Source organism: Maniola jurtina, chromosome 19 (assembly GCF_905333055.1).
Source record: "Maniola jurtina chromosome 19, ilManJurt1.1, whole genome shotgun sequence".
Lineage (NCBI taxonomy): Eukaryota > Metazoa > Arthropoda > Insecta > Lepidoptera > Nymphalidae > Maniola > Maniola jurtina.
This window is the reverse complement of record NC_060047.1, coordinates 5,407,080-5,422,564: the sequence shown is the minus strand read 5'-3', so window position 1 is coordinate 5,422,564 and position 15,485 is coordinate 5,407,080. Positions and strand designations below refer to the sequence as shown.

Sequence of the window (15,485 nt, the reverse complement as noted above, 5' to 3'; positions counted from 1 at the left end):
TCATTGTAGATTTTGATTAATTTGATATTTTTGATACCTAGGTACTTTTTGGAAATTATTAATATAGGTACTTAGTCTGTAGCTCTTAGTAGAATGATATTAAATAATCTGTATAAAATTTACCTGACCAGTAGCTGCTTTATATTTATTTTTCAATTCCAATAAGGTTTTGACTGCCTCGTCAACTTTAGCCTTTTCAGCCTTCGCCCCCTTAAGCGAGCGGACCAAGTCACCTTGCTTGGTGATTTCAGCGTTTAGCGTTGAAGCGTCATTTCCTGATGCAGGGACTGATACTGGAGCCGGAGCAGCAGCGCCTGGTTTCCAGTCCTGATGAAATCCAACATTTTTTTCCCCACATCCAAAAAGGTTTTTGATTCTTTGTTTATGATAGTCGCTAATAATACAATTTTTACGGAAGGTAAAGTAAAGGTATGTTTTTATAGTAGGTACCCATTATTATCAATTCTATAATGTCTGTTTGGTCGCTTTTCACGGCCCATCTGCTTTAACAAGTTTGATAAAAATTGGTAAAGAGCATAGAAATTTAAGGGGTGGCGCTTCCAGATACCACTTGGTGGTACAGGTACAGAGTTACCTGCCTAATTTGCATCTCGGACACATACTTAGATGGCTACTTTATACATCGCAAAATCACAGAATATTATGTGATTTTTAAAAAAAAACCCTTAATTCACGCGGAAGTTGTGGGAACGTCTAGCACTACAAAATAATGTGAAAGTGTGTCAGTCTGTCTCCTAGCTTTTCACGGCTCAACCGCATAACCGAGTTTGACGAAGTATAGACTACAGGGCGAGACAGACGCTATTTTTTATCCCGGAAAATCAAAGAGTTCTTATGAGATTTTTATAATACAACTTCATATCAGCAGATTAAAATAAAAAAATTATGATTGACGAAAAAAACGTTAAAAATAGCTTTCTCATACATTAATGCAAACCAAGGTTAGATTATAGGAACCACAAAATATACTGACCTGGCCCGTCTCTGCTTTATACTTGGCTTTGAGTTCCAACAGCTGTTTGACTGCTATATCCACCTTGGCCTTTTCAGCCTTGGCGGACTTGAGTGACCGAACTAAGTCACCCTGTTTGACAATTTCGTCATTTAGCTTGGTCGAGTCGCTAACGGTCGGAGGCGCGACCACTATGTCCTTGGCTAGCGTCGATTGAACTGGTTTTGACTGCAAAAAAGACACATTAGGAATTAAATACTATACAACATTGATATAGTCTTTCTGTGGGAGGTCTCCTGTTTGAAATGAAATAATACTGAATTCGAAATACCTACTTAATGAAACTCCCAGCACTGACGATTTGGAAATTAATAATAATTTCTAAATTGTCTCTGATTTTCTTTGGCTAGTTAATAATAACTACCGTACCCATTCTGGGATAGTTAGCTTTCATTTTACATTGCAATACCACTTACCATCACATAAGATCGCAGAAAAAATAATAACAATTTTTAAATAATAATACAATGTGGTGAGACCTACATTTAGGTTCATAAAGGATATAGAGAAAAATCCCCACGGTTTGGGGAAATATTAGAAAAAAAATATATACTTAATCCGCATGCACAAAGTCCCGGGCGTTACCTAAACATATTTCTTTAAAAACCTATAGGTGATACAAGTAGGTAACTACCTGTAGGCGTTGGCTATGATGGACAATTTTTTTTCATTTCACTCTTAACTCTTAAGAGAACGCGAGCGTCTGAAAGACAACAATGAAATTTTAAAACTAAATAATTAGCTACGTGGTCGATACGCGTGTCTACGAAGAACTTTCACTTTCCGTTCTGAGCAAAAGTTCGTTCGTGATGTATTTACCTACCTAACTATAAATGTCATAATCTGCCTATATACTTTTTTTAAAATATTAGTCATTAGGGAATATCAGTCATGATTATAAAATTTTAAAATATTATAATCATGACTGATATTCCCCTTTTAACTCCAACTAAGCGTAAAGCTTGTGCTCGGAGTATAGGTACGACAATAGTGCAAGGGATGGGGTTTGAACCGCCGACCTTTCGGGATTCAGTTCGCTCCTCAACCGTTGAGCTATTGAGGCTCTTATACTCGTAGTAATAATCAGAGAACAACTGTCTTAGTTTGTAAACTGCTCGTAATTCGCAAATATGGTAGTTATAGGTCTATTCTAGGTATAGGTTTACCGTTTAGTTTCCATTTTATTTACATTCATAATTTCTAAGCATAGGTACATATAACTTGCAGTACCTACGTAAGTACTTTCATAGGCACAGTTTCATAAAACTGTGATATAGATAGGTACCTATATAAATTGTGATTTCTTGACTTGAAATTTCATTTTGAGGTTCAATTCACAGATTTTAGAGGATTGTTACTCTTGTCACATGATTGTAACTTTTGATTTAGAATATGAATGACATTTCTCAAACATTTGTTAAATCTTTTGAAGTGATATTTAACTACATGGAAATTATGAAATTATTGTGTAGTTTGTAAAAAATACAACAGTGACTGTGAATACAGTTGTATCACAGTTATACTTATAACTCATAATATGGTACTGATCCAGTTTCTAGGTATGTAAATATACTTATATTTATACACAGTATACAATTTGCTTACAGCTAGGTATATGTAGTTAACTAGTGATTATATTCTCTTTGTAGTTAACATTCTTTATATAGGTACCTACCAAAGAAACTAATGTTAATCCATAACCATTCGTCAACAAGTAAATAGCAGCGGTAGCTAGGTAGGTACCTACTTACCTACTTTATTTTTTCGTAAGAGGGTAGTCTTGAGTTTGTTGTCATATTGCTAACCGGAGTATTGAACAGTGTCGCACGTCGTTGTTTAGCTCAAAATCATTTTGAAATAAGTTTACAATAAAAGGTATTCCCAATGAATAATAAAGATAAAACACGTAAAAATAAGAAGAGTACAAGGAAAGTAATACTTCAGTATAAAGACACGAGAGAAACTCTCTTTCTTAGTCGGGCATGGACATTGAAAAGACGCAAGGAAAGTTTAATAATCAAAATCCAGTCTAATACTCAGCCTGTGAAAGAAGTGAACAGAAGGGTTATTCAAAATGAGGACTACCCGATCTTCCGGGCACAGTTGAAAGATAGGATAGTGCCTCGGTGCTTGAGAGAAAAATGTCGAAGACATATTCAACATAAAACAAAGGAGTGCCACGTTAGTAAAACATGTACCTATCTACCTACTCTTTTTCATTCAGAACTAACTGTTGCCCGCGACTTCATCCGCTTAGATTAAGGTTTTGGGGACTCTTTGATTTTTCGAGATAAAAAGTAGTTAGCATAGATCACTCTCCATGTCTTTAACTAGACCCATGGAAAAAAACAGGTCAATCCGTTGCTCCGATGCGACGTAATTGAAGGAAAAACCAATAAACCAAATATCAAACACATTTTCGCATTTATATCATAACTAGCTGATACCCGCGACTTCGTTCGCGTGGATGTAGGTTTTTTAAAATTCCCGTGGGAACTCTTTGATTTTCCGGGATAAAAAGTAGCCTATGTGCTAATCCAGGTTATAATCTATCTCCATTCTAAATTTCAGCCCAATCCGTCCAGTAGTTTTTGCGTGAAGGAGTAACAAACATACACACACACACACACACACACACACACATACAAACTTTCGCCTTTATAATATTAGTGTGATAATATGGGTGGTGAATTGAATCGTGATGACATTCCCCTTCGTCTCTTGAATTTGTCGGAATTCGGGATGAAATAGAGACGCATAAGATTTTTGTCTTTTTGTAACTTGACTAGTGTATTCTGTGTGCCTACACGATGTTCACAATTACTGTAACCGTAATGGCAAGTCAATCTATCCTAGTTGTTTTTTAGGATTCAATAGTTATAGAATAGGTGGTCAGTAACATCCAAAAGTCCTTGAGTGGAGACCGCGTTTAAGCAAACGTAGTGTGGGACGCCCTCCAGCACGATGGGCCGATGATATTAAGCGGCTGGCGGGAAGTGGCTGGGTGAGGAAGGCTGAGGACCGGGTGTGGTGGCGCTCTTTGGGGAAGGCCTATGTCCAGCAGTGGACATCAACGGGCTGATGATGATGATGATGATGATGATGATGATGAACATCCAAAAGTTATTTACGCTAGTGAATACCTACACGACTTATACGAGCCTGAGAGGCGGACTTCGGACAAAGTTTGCATGTCGCTCCTCTTACTTGCTGTCCTCGCTGCTGCTAGCAATCATCCAGGATAGAAATTATTTGTTACTTTAGGGGTAAGATTTTTTATTTTGATAATTTCATGTTTTGTTTTAGAAACTCAAAAACCACAAGTCAAAAAAAAGGACAGCAACAATTCCTTTAACTACAATTAGCGATGATGAATGTGATGGTTTACAGTACGATGATATAAGTTCAGGAACTCCAAGTTCCTGGACGGACGATGAAATTGATGCCTTAATGGAGTCCACTAGAAAGGTAAGAATTGTTTTATTTACTAGCATACTACTAGTTAATGCACGGCATGCATTGTAATCTACAACACCACTTTGTATGAACCACTCGCATGCTACAATTGTACGTTGACGGTACCTACTATGTTAGTAACCTTCCCGAAAGTTCCACCTATAGATACTGTTCAAAGTTCCATCACAATCAGATGAATGGTATACTAGTAGGAACGCATAAGAGACAAACAAAGATTCATTAATTTTTATACTTAATGCAAATGGGCACATATGTTCATTGTAGAAACAATGCAGGAATGTCTACTAACAAACGTATATGTAATTAAGCCTTTTTGATATTTTCAGAGAATGAAGGATTCAGCTGATAAAGAATGGAAACTGTATCCCAGACAAAGGAACTTAATGGGCAAGAAGTTACCCAAACAGATGGGTACTGTACAAGCATCAAGAAAGCCATCGCTAAATTCTCTTGATACTTTAGTCCTTAAAGCTATGGAAACAGAGGATATGACTGAACAAAAAATAAACACAGTTCCTTTTGAAACTAAACATGATGGAGTCAGCGATGTAAATGTAGTAAAACGTAGACTAACATACGAACCAGGACAAAGTCTAAAGCGCAAAGCATGTTTAGAGATAGATGAAGTTGAGCACCCCAGTCAGCTAAATACTGCAGCTAATTCCAAAATAGCGACCCCAAAAAAGAAGATAAAATCAGAACCACTGGAAAATAAAAGTAATAGAGCAAAAAATAGACGTGATAGTGACGAATCAAAACTATCCAACAAAGCTACCCTGATAAAAGAAGAACAATCCACCCATCAGCAAGTTGAATCAGTGAGCAAACGAAAATGTGTGATAAAATCAGAGCCTCCAGAAACAAATAACAATATTATAAGTCAACCAAATTATTGGCCAAGAGAAGATCAAAAAAGTGTTGTTAACGAAAAAACGAATAATGAAATTGACGCAGTAATAACAAAATTAGAAAAAAATGATATGGACATGGACTACTCTGTGTTAAATTTTAATGTAATCGATATAAAGCAGGAACTTTATAGTGATATTTAACAAGTTAGCCTGGTTGTTATCTCAGTAGGTAGTCAGTACGATAAACGAGCGGGCTGAAAAGTTTATTAATTAATTTGTTGGATTAGGAAAAATAAATCAAGACATTTAAATAGCGTGTGTTTAGCTTAGCCGTATTTGTAAAAATATATATACCTGTGCATATTTATTATGATTTTCTTTTTGATAACATAATATCTAACTACGTTAAGCACTAAAATTCACAATGATTTTCTGAGACACAGAGGTTCAAATAGTTAATCAGTACCATCGTGGTACAAGAAATTTTTCGGATTCCGTACCGTGAAAAAAGATTTTTTTTTTTTGTGATGAAATTCACGGTTTCCGGATTTTTTTCCTTTACTTGTACTATAAGACCTACCTGCCTGCCTTTCATCATTTTACTCGTAGGTCAACAGGAAGTTCCCTAGTTATAAAGTTTTCTTGAAAAACCCGACAGACACAACAAAGTGATCCTATAAGTGTTCCGTTTTTCTTTTTGAGGTACGGAACCCTAAAAACCGACTCCCAAAACCATTACAAAGGAAAAAAATATTTTTGTTTCTACACGTGTACCTCCTACACCTACTTATGTCATAGTCGGGCGAGCTTCACTCTTGCCTCATGCTCCCGCCTAAGTTGTCAATCAGCATCAGGATTAAGGAGTTGGAACCAGAATTTTTATGGAAAAAAAAGTTTTGCAATACGGTTCAGAAATCTCGAAAAAATCGGTGTACATACTTTAAAAATAAGGGCCGAATTGAGAACCATCTCCTTTTTGGAAGTCGGTTAATAATCACAATCGGAACGCGTCCGTGTAAGGTAACGTCAATTATTGTCTTTGCCACTGTCATCACATTTCACATTTGACACTTGACAGTTGTCAAGGTACCAACCATACCAACCTACATTGTACCTATGTTTTGTTTGTGAAATGCCAAAAGTCAATTGTGAATCGAATTGATAAACCGTATGAAACAGATTTTTTTCTGTGGGTTTTCGCATAAATACAATTAAATATACTTAGGTAAGTTCTACAAACATCATGTGTTTATAAAACGGTAGATTAAAATATGCGTTTCTTTTATGAACACTTAATTCACCAGATATGACATGGTGTCATGCGTCTACACTCCACTGCTGGATATCATAGCCGGTGGTTTCCATAACAAGCCGCTCTACATACTTGTGGTTCAAACAATTCTTTGAGAGGATATAAATAAATACTTTGGGTACATTATTGATTTCAAGAAGTAATTAATTCCAGAGACCCAGGCCATACCCATGAATGAACTCTTGTCTCTGAAGTCAGTCAGCTTTTCCTTTTTTATTAGGTATTATATTTATATAGATAAGTAATAATTGTAGTGGGTTGGTTTTTGAAACATTTTAATTGTGATGAATAAGTAAGTTTCTGTTATAAGTGCTATTGAAGTATCACTGTTGAGCACCGGTCTCCTCTGAAGATGAGAAGGGATCAACCCATAGTCCATGGCCAAGTGCAAATTGGCAGAGTTTATACACCTTTGAGAAAACTATGGAGGAGTCACAGGTATGCAGATTTCCTCACAATGTTTTCCTTCACTTTTAATAAAAGAAACGCACAAAACTCTGAAAAGTTAGAGGTGCATGGGTAAAATATCAGTAAGTAATTATGCTGTTATAGAACTTTTGATGAGTGATTTTATTATTTGTTGTAGGTACCTATGTACATAGTTTTTGGGTATTGGAGCAAAGTGTAAACTGATATAATCATTATCTGTATATTGATAGTGATGGATCAGTCACCTCTTTCTAAGAGGCCAAAATTAGATGACTTTCAGGTACTTTTTGAATAATTTTAATTTTTAACTAAATTTAATTTAACTTATTTAAGTATCTATTACAATTTATAGCAAATCGGCAGTGCAGTGTCTTTGTTAGTATATTTTTTTTTATTTGTACCAGAATTTTTTTTCAATTTTTTCAGGAAGTTGACAAAGAAGATTTAAGTTTTCTTGATGATATTGATATAGATGAAATAGCAGATTGCTTGAAAAATTGCGATGAAACTTCTAACCAGGACAATAGCATTAGAAGTCATTATAGTACCAGTACCAGTAAGAAAAATGTAATTAAAGAATGCAACAGTCCTCCCAAAAGTAGCAGATGTCGCAAAGATGATAAAAAACTATTATTTAAGTTAGAAAAAAAGTTATTTGATTTTTTTCATGAGCAATATGTCCCTTCAATAATACACTATGGAAAACACTCGACTATAATCAAGTGCAAACATGGTGCTTGGAACAAATATGCAGTAAAAATTTTAAAGTACATATTATTTTATATAAACTTTATTTGTAAATTTTTCAATATTCCACTAAATAAGTTAAGTATATTTTATTTTCAGAGACAAGGAACAAAAATATCTTGGCAAGGCAAAACAAGAAATGTTATTGCAGATGCAAATGAATATACCAAAGGAGAATTTGTTCTGCATATATTTTAGAGAAGGGTTTTCATTACAGAAACATTGGTGCTTCCTGATGGAATTTTACCCTAAAACTTTGAATCAGGCTATGCATGAATATAATAAACCTTTTCATATAAATAAAGTACAAGAGCTTGCCAGACAACTTGTAGCAGCTGTTACAGTGTTAAAATATAATGACATAATTCATTCAGGTAATATTTTTTTTTTTAAATCATTTTGACACCATAGAGATGGAAAAAGGAATATGGCATAAAACTTAGAATTTGTGTAAAAACGTTCTAGGCTAGAAATTCTTAGGTTAGGTAATTCTAGTAATTATTAGGTAGCTCTTGCTCAGTGAGAAGATCCACTATCTTCAAATGTATTTTTCTTACCATTAATGTATTGTTATGGTTAAAAATGTACTATTTATTAAACAACTAGCTATTACCCGCGGCTTCGCTCGCGTGACTCAAGGTTTTAATAATAATTGAGGTTTGTTACAATATTTTTTGGTGCAATGCCTAAGTTATTTTATCATGTGTTTTAGCATGCTATCCTGCGGGAACTATTTGTTCTTTTGAAAAGAAAAGTAGTATATATTACTTTTTTCCTCGACTATGTCTATGCAAAAAACGACGTCAATTCATAACTCTGTTGTGGCGTTATTGAATGACAAATGCGTGAAAAATAGTATGCTATCCCGCGGGAAGTGTTCATATTTTTCGGGAGAAACAATTACACTGATTGTTCCATTTTCTATCTCTGTAGACATTCATAACATATTCACCAATTTTAAAAAGTATGTGTCAAATAGAGAACCTCCTCCCTTTTTGAAGTCGGTTAAAAAGAGTAACTGCTGAGTTTCTTATTGGCTCTTCTCACTAGAATCTGATTATTATAGAGCCAGAGTTTACTCCAGACATACCTATCATAAGTAGTACAATAAATATAATTAAATAAATATTTTTTAATTTAGGACAAAGACATGCAGAAAAACATGAAAAAAACACAGAAAAAAAGATCAAATTCAAATTATTTTTATTCAATTAAACTTTTACAAGTGCTTTTGAATTTTCAAATAATCTACCACTGGTTCGGAATGCCGTTCCTAATCACGAATACTTAATTACTTAGTATAAATAAAATATGTTTTATTTCATTTTCAGATATCAGACCTAGTCATATTCTTCTGAACAGTTCTAATGAAAAGTTAAGGCTTTGTGGTTTTGATGCTGCTCACTACATTGGAGCAGGAAAAACTTCTAGCAATCAAGGAACACTAAACTATCGGCCACCAGAAGTTATATTAGGATATTCATCAGGATTTAGCATAGATGTCTGGTCCACAGCTATAGTCCTGGTAGAAATGGCTACAGGCTTAATCACATTCCCGGGACATACAAACAATGACATTTTGTTCGGACAAATGTCCATGTTAGGGAGCATCCCTAATGAAATGCTGGACAAGTCAAAATACAGATCACAGTACTTTCATAAGGACATGTTTAAACGACAAGTTGGATCTATGGTAAGCCTTAACAAAGTATATCTATACTAATAAATAAAATTGAAGTGTCTGTCTGTAATTTCGAAATAACTACCTCATATTAAGCTCATATGGTTTTTGAACGTTACCATAACTGAATCACACGTTTTTAAAAATTTTGTCTCTCTGTCTGTTTGAACGGGCTAATCTTCGGAACGGCTGAACAGATTTTGACGGGATTCGCGTAATTTTTTTTTAATCGACAAAGGAACTTTGCAACATTGTTTCATAAAAAAATTTGGATTCCAACTCCTCAATCCTGATGCTGCAGGGGACCTGACCACCAAAACTGATGGGATTTAGAAACTGTCGGTTATAAATTGATTAATATTGAAGGTATCTATACCAAGTAAAGACTTTGTCGTTGACCTCGAGGACCCAATTCCTCAACCCTGATGCTGTAAGGAAATGCATTTCTAAATCCTGGTGATCCCTTGGGATTTTTAAAGGATCATCCGTTTAATTGTTTTTACGTGGTACAAAAACACTTTGCATCCCGGGGACGGGCTACGGATTATGGATAGGCTACTTTTATTCTGGGAAATCAAAAGTTCCCAGTGGATTTGAAACCTAAATCTACGCGGGCGAAGCTGCAGGCATCAGCTAGTAGCTAAAGTATATATGTAGTTTGAGTTGGATCTTTCAGTTGTCAAGTGCTGGTATGGGTTGCCTGGAAAAGGTCACTTTTGTGATAAGGTTCCCCCTTTGTTTTAAATTATTATATTTTCTGTACTTTTATTCTGTAAATCACACTAATATCACACGGCGAAAGTTTGTGTGTTTGTTTGTTATCTTTCACGCAAAAACTACTGGACGAATTTGGTTGAAATTTAGAATGGAAAAAGATTATAACGTGGATTAACACAAAGGCCACTTTTTATCCCAGAAAATCAAAGAATTCCCACGAGATTTTTGAAATTCTATATCCACGCGAACTAAGTCATGGGCATCAGCTAGTATGTAATACAGAGGTTTATTAATTAAATAAATATTAAATTAATAAGCAAAATATAATAAATATTTCATAAACTTAGTAAGTAGTATCTATTTGTAGTTCAAATATAAGAACTAGGTATAACTTGACTATCAAATATGCACATTTTTTAAAAATAAATCTTAGGACTACAAAACAGATACTTTTTTTCAGATAAAAAACAAATTTTATGCAACTGATGAATTGGCAAAAATGGTGTCCGACGCCCAGTCCTATCACTATCTCGCTATGCAAAAACCCCAGAAAGAAAGGAAAAAGTTTTTGGAGAAAGTGAATTCATTTATTGACCTGATTATGCATATGGTTGTCATAGTCCCAGAAGATAGATCCTCTATTGACATTGCGTATTCCGACCCTTTTATTTATGAGATGTTTGATTAGTCCCTGATCCTGATCAAATTATTATTGCAGTTATAAAAAGTTTAAAACCTCTTAATTTTTTTTATTAATTCATAAAATAATAGAAACTTCTCCATTCTACTAGCTAATCTGCTCCGGCTGCGCCTGAGTGGAATTTCTCAAAATCATTTTTTCGTGGAAGTCTTCATTATAAGAAAACCTACATGCGAATGCGAAATCTCAAGAATCTAGATGTAGCTGTACATATTATTGCTGTCAGACACTGTCTCAGTTTACAAATACAATATAGATCTAGATAGAATAAATATGTTTATTATATTTTTCCTACCTCAATATCTTAGAATTATAATGTGTTTAATTGTGTTTTCCTAACCTTCATTGAGTTGAAACTTTGTATAATTATTGTTGGCACTTGCGTGTAAGTGTGATTTAGTACCATCAAAATACTAGTTGCGGGAGAGTCCTTCAAATTCCAATAAATAATAATTGAAAGTTTGTCAAAAAAAAGATTGTCAGACGTAAACACGTATTTTTTTTGTATACACGTAATTTAATTAATTTCTGAACATGTTTGTAAGAGTTACCTAATGCAAAAATAATGGAAAATAAAACGAGTTTTTCAAGAAAATGAGTTTTATTGGCATAGTCTAATTAATCAATCAAATAACTGATGATATTATGATAATAAAGTAGTTAGGACTACTGCAATAAAAACTACAAATTGATAAATTCTTTTCAGAAGACTCAACAAGCCCGGCTAGCATGGGCAGTAGATAAAAATTATATTCCCCGACTAGCTGATGCCCGCAGCTTCGCCCGCGTGGATTGGTCAGATCCCCTGCAGCATCGTGATTGAGGAGTTGGACTCCAAATTTTTTATGAAACAATGTCGCAAAGTTTCTCTATCGATTAAAAAAGAAATGACGCAAATCGGTTCAGAAATCTCGGAGATTTCGGTGTGCATAGGTAGAAAAACACAACTCCCTTTTTGAAAGTCGGTTAAAAAAGTAGCCTATGTTACTCCCTGGTCAATTCTCTACTTGTCTGTGAGAATCCCGTCAAAATCGGTTCAGCCGTTCCCAAGATTAGCCTTTTCAAACAGACAGACAGACAGACAAAAATTTTAAAAACGTGTGATTCAGTTATAGTATCGTTCAAATAACCATATGACCTTAATATGCAGTAGTTATTTCGAAATTACAGACACACACCAATTTTATTTATTAGTATAGATTATATCCACTGATGTCATAGAAATCAGTGGATATAATCGGGGATATAATTTTTATCTACTGCCCATGCTTGCTGGGCAGGTTACCATGTGAATTGTGAATACTTATTGCTTACGTCAAAATTGAAGACGTTGCTATCGGCGTCATTGCCATGCCGCTGCAGCTCGAGCATGTCGCCCACCTTAACCGTGCTCAGAGCGGACTCGCCCAGCATGGGGACCTCCCTCTATCATTATATCTTTAAATCGACTCACCTTTTCCTTCGTGCGTCCGTCGGGCACGTGGAACAGTATGAGCGGCGTGGCGCGGCCGGTGTGCGGCGAGGGCGGCGCGGGCGCTACGTCCACGCGGAAGAAGCCTCGCCGCTGCAGCTCGAGGATGTCGCCCACCTTCACCGCGCTTAGAGCGGACTCGCCCAACATGGGGACCTCCCACTATCATGAAAAGTTTTATTTACCAAGCCCGAGGACGATTACCGTTACTAAATTTTTAACGTTAAGGGGCATGAGACGGGCCTGCCCACGAAATTGAAATTTAATTTGGTTTTTCGCAATTTGTAAACTAATACATAATAAGATCACATATTTTGTAAGTGAATTTAGCGACCTGTCAAGTCATGCCTGGTGATATACTTATAGAAAGGGCTGCGGTGAAAACGTGGAGCGCACATTTTATCATAGACTTTCTATCTGTCAAGTAATTTGAGTCTGTCAGGATAGTGATGCAATCAAACATATAGTCAATTAATATTTTATCGATAAGTAGGTATCGATTGCATTACAACACTATCAAAGAGCCGTGAAAAATAGACAACACACGAAACGTCATTTAGGCATCATAGGCATCTATTTTATGCACATATTCCCATATACTCACTCTCGTCTGATGTCCAATATACTGTTTAAAGTCCTCGTCTTTGGCCAGCAGTGGTTTGGATATGATATGATCGAAGTATACACAGTAGGTTTCCACTGTGGGCGACTGTGGTGTTTCAGCGAGCCATGTTAGTTTGATAGTTTTCTTAAAGTCCTTGTTTTCAAGGTTTGGTGTAGCATCTATACTTGTGACCGTTCCGTCCGAAGCTCTAAAATTTAAATTTGTTTTAATGCTTTATTTAACAACTAGTAAAACACAGGATTGAGAATAGCTTTAAAATCTTATTTAGAATTTTTTAGTAAAAACGATATATTGCATGGGCGAACTTCCAGTCGAAAAGTTATTATGTAACCCAAAACAAAATGGTAGCGCGTCTGTTACGTACTGGTGAAATAAGCGGAACTTCTTTTTCATAACACGCCTGTTTGTGTTTCATTATAAACCGCCATTTTTTATTTGAAAATGGATGTCATTTTTGCTATCACTACTCCAAAAAACTTCCTAAAAGCATGGTGTAAAAAATGTTAGAAAAAATCATTTTACACTGGTAACTTACTTGTGAATCTTGTCAATCATAACATTCCCATAATTAATGAACGTTGCATTTTCTCCCTCTTTAAGAGCCTTCGCATCTGGCTGATCTATGAGTAGGGTTTTTGATACCCATATCGTTTTGGTTCCGACGTCAGGGTTTTTGGGGTGTAACGGGACCTTTAAACTGGTGTCTGACTGTACGCCCTTGAGGTTTACTCGCACTGGACTAGTTTCTAGGGCCGTGTATCGAGGTGCTATTGGGTCTATCACCTGAAAATAAATAAGTGCTTGTAACGCGTGGCATTTTATTTTTGAAACTGAGTTGGCAAGAGGTTTTGTAGTAAGTAAAATAGTTTTAAATCTACTTTAAAACACCTCGATTAAAGATGGCAGCCTTAATCCAGCTGTCATGTTTGGCGGTAATACAATACTTCTGTCCGAAAAAGGCCCTAAGTTGAGATCGCAATTAAACGCCTGTCATAGATTAAAAACTATCTTTTACATGCGACTTTATCCATGCAGATGAACTGCCGCAGCCCCTTCCACATTCAGGGGTCGTCCCTGTAATGTTTATACCTTCTTGTTGATGGCCCATATCTTGTCCCACTCCATGAAGACGACGGAGCGGCTCGAGCCCTGCGCCTGGATGAACTGGCGCAGCCCCTCCACCGTCATGCCGCGCCGCAACACACCGCGGACGGTCGGCATTCGAGGGTCGTCCCTGCAATGAAAGCAATTTATTACTATCGAACTCGCATGACAAACTTCCGTAGAACTTGTGTTGTTTTTTTTCTCAATCATAATATTAGTACACTTACCATCCATCAACTAGTCCTTGTTCAACAAACCACGTCAACTTTCTCTTGGACAACACAGTGTTCGTCATGCTCAATCTAAAAATAAATAAAAGTATAGTTAGAATCCACGTTTAGCGTCTTATCCAACGCTGAAAAGGGCTAGAACCCAGAGCCGAAAATTCAGTTACAAAAAAATATTAGCCTGTTGTGTTCCTAAATATAAGATTTCCTAAGACCGAGCGTATCGATGAACCAGTAGAACTGCAGGCCGCTGTCGTAGTACTCCATAGTTCGCAGCACGTGTGTCACACCTTAGAATCCACGTTTAGAATCTTATTCAAGGCTCAAAAGCGCCCAGCACCCAGAGCCGAAAAGCCAGTTAAAAAAATATACTAGCCTGCTGTATTCCCAAATGTACGGTTTCCTAAGGCCGAGAGCGTCGATGAACCAGTAGAACTGCGGGTCGCGGTCGTGATACTCCATAGTTCGCAGCACATGCGTCACTCCCTCTATGGAATCCACGATCGGACACGCGAAGTCGTATGTTGGATACACTCTGTTAAAATATCAAATTATTGCTTCACAAAACGTTAACGTATTCGATATCTTAATAATGATAACCACAAAGCAAATATCAGCTGTTTTCAGTCAGAATTAGCTTTCTAAAATGTGCTCGGCTTGGTATAATTTCCGCACCATGGGTACGTCAAGAGTGGTGGGTCATGGTCTACGCTCCGAGCGCGATACCCAGTTAAAAAGAGCAGGTCCGAATTCTGCCGGTTCCATAATTTTTCGTTTGAATTTAAAAAACCCGGTCAAGTGCGAGTCGGACTCGCATGCGATGGGTTTTGTACCATCATAAAAGATATTTATTAAAAAATTATTATAACACTTTCATGTAGAACTCTGCAAGTTGATAACGGTCTGCGCCATCTATGTATATGTGATTTAGTGAATTAAATTTTTTGTGAACACATTTTAATTTTTTTTTTTTGTGTATATTATATTTTTTGTAATTCACGGTTTTTGTATTTTTTCCTATAAGACCTTTTTTGCTATAAGACCTACCTACCTGCCAAATTTCATGATTCTCAGTCAAGGAAGAACCCTATAGGTTTTCTTGACAGACACA

The 15,485-nt window shown here is 36.1% G+C and overlaps 2 protein-coding genes across 12 annotated transcripts in view; one reads left to right on the top strand and one right to left on the bottom strand.

The window, feature by feature from the left end:
- LOC123874986 (bifunctional glutamate/proline--tRNA ligase) overlaps positions 1–15,485 on the bottom strand; it is a 34,110-nt gene that overhangs the window by 15,284 nt on the left and 3,341 nt on the right. For all 5 annotated transcript variants that reach the window (XM_045920586.1, XM_045920587.1, XM_045920588.1 and 2 more), the window contains exons 8-15: positions 14,751–14,909; positions 14,375–14,449; positions 14,133–14,277; positions 13,579–13,826; positions 13,023–13,230; positions 12,401–12,580; positions 995–1,201; positions 124–327 (exon numbers count right to left, since the gene is read on the bottom strand). In XM_045920586.1, the coding sequence (XP_045776542.1) occupies positions 124–327; positions 995–1,201; positions 12,401–12,580; positions 13,023–13,230; positions 13,579–13,826; positions 14,133–14,277; positions 14,375–14,449; positions 14,751–14,909 (1,426 nt within the window). The remainder of the gene's footprint in view (positions 1–123; positions 328–994; positions 1,202–12,400; positions 12,581–13,022; positions 13,231–13,578; positions 13,827–14,132; positions 14,278–14,374; positions 14,450–14,750; positions 14,910–15,485) is intronic.
- LOC123874989 (serine/threonine-protein kinase PRP4 homolog) lies at positions 6,477–11,536 on the top strand. Of its 7 annotated transcripts, none has more exons than XM_045920597.1 (7): positions 6,477–6,526; positions 6,558–6,586; positions 7,260–7,382; positions 7,529–7,869; positions 7,949–8,223; positions 9,181–9,542; positions 10,708–11,536. In XM_045920597.1, exons 3-7 carry the CDS (start codon positions 7,335–7,337, stop codon positions 10,933–10,935), a joined length of 1,254 nt encoding a protein of 417 aa, XP_045776553.1. In that variant the 5' UTR covers positions 6,477–6,526; positions 6,558–6,586; positions 7,260–7,334; the 3' UTR covers positions 10,936–11,536. The 7 variants fall into 7 exon arrangements, with proteins under 7 accessions (XP_045776553.1, XP_045776552.1, XP_045776554.1 ...); XM_045920596.1 differs by adding an exon at positions 6,666–6,866 and having other exon boundaries at positions 6,483–6,586; XM_045920598.1 differs by having other exon boundaries at positions 6,483–6,586.

Coding starts and splice junctions, on each gene's coding strand:
- LOC123874989 (XM_045920597.1), top strand. CDS start 7,335: ATGGATCAGTCACCTCTTTCTAAGAGGCCAAAATTAGATGACTTTCAG. Junction 8,224..9,180: donor TAATGACATAATTCATTCAG/GTAATATTTTTT, acceptor TTTCATTTTCAG/ATATCAGACCTAGTCATATT. Junction 9,543..10,707: donor AACGACAAGTTGGATCTATG/GTAAGCCTTAAC, acceptor ACTTTTTTTCAG/ATAAAAAACAAATTTTATGC.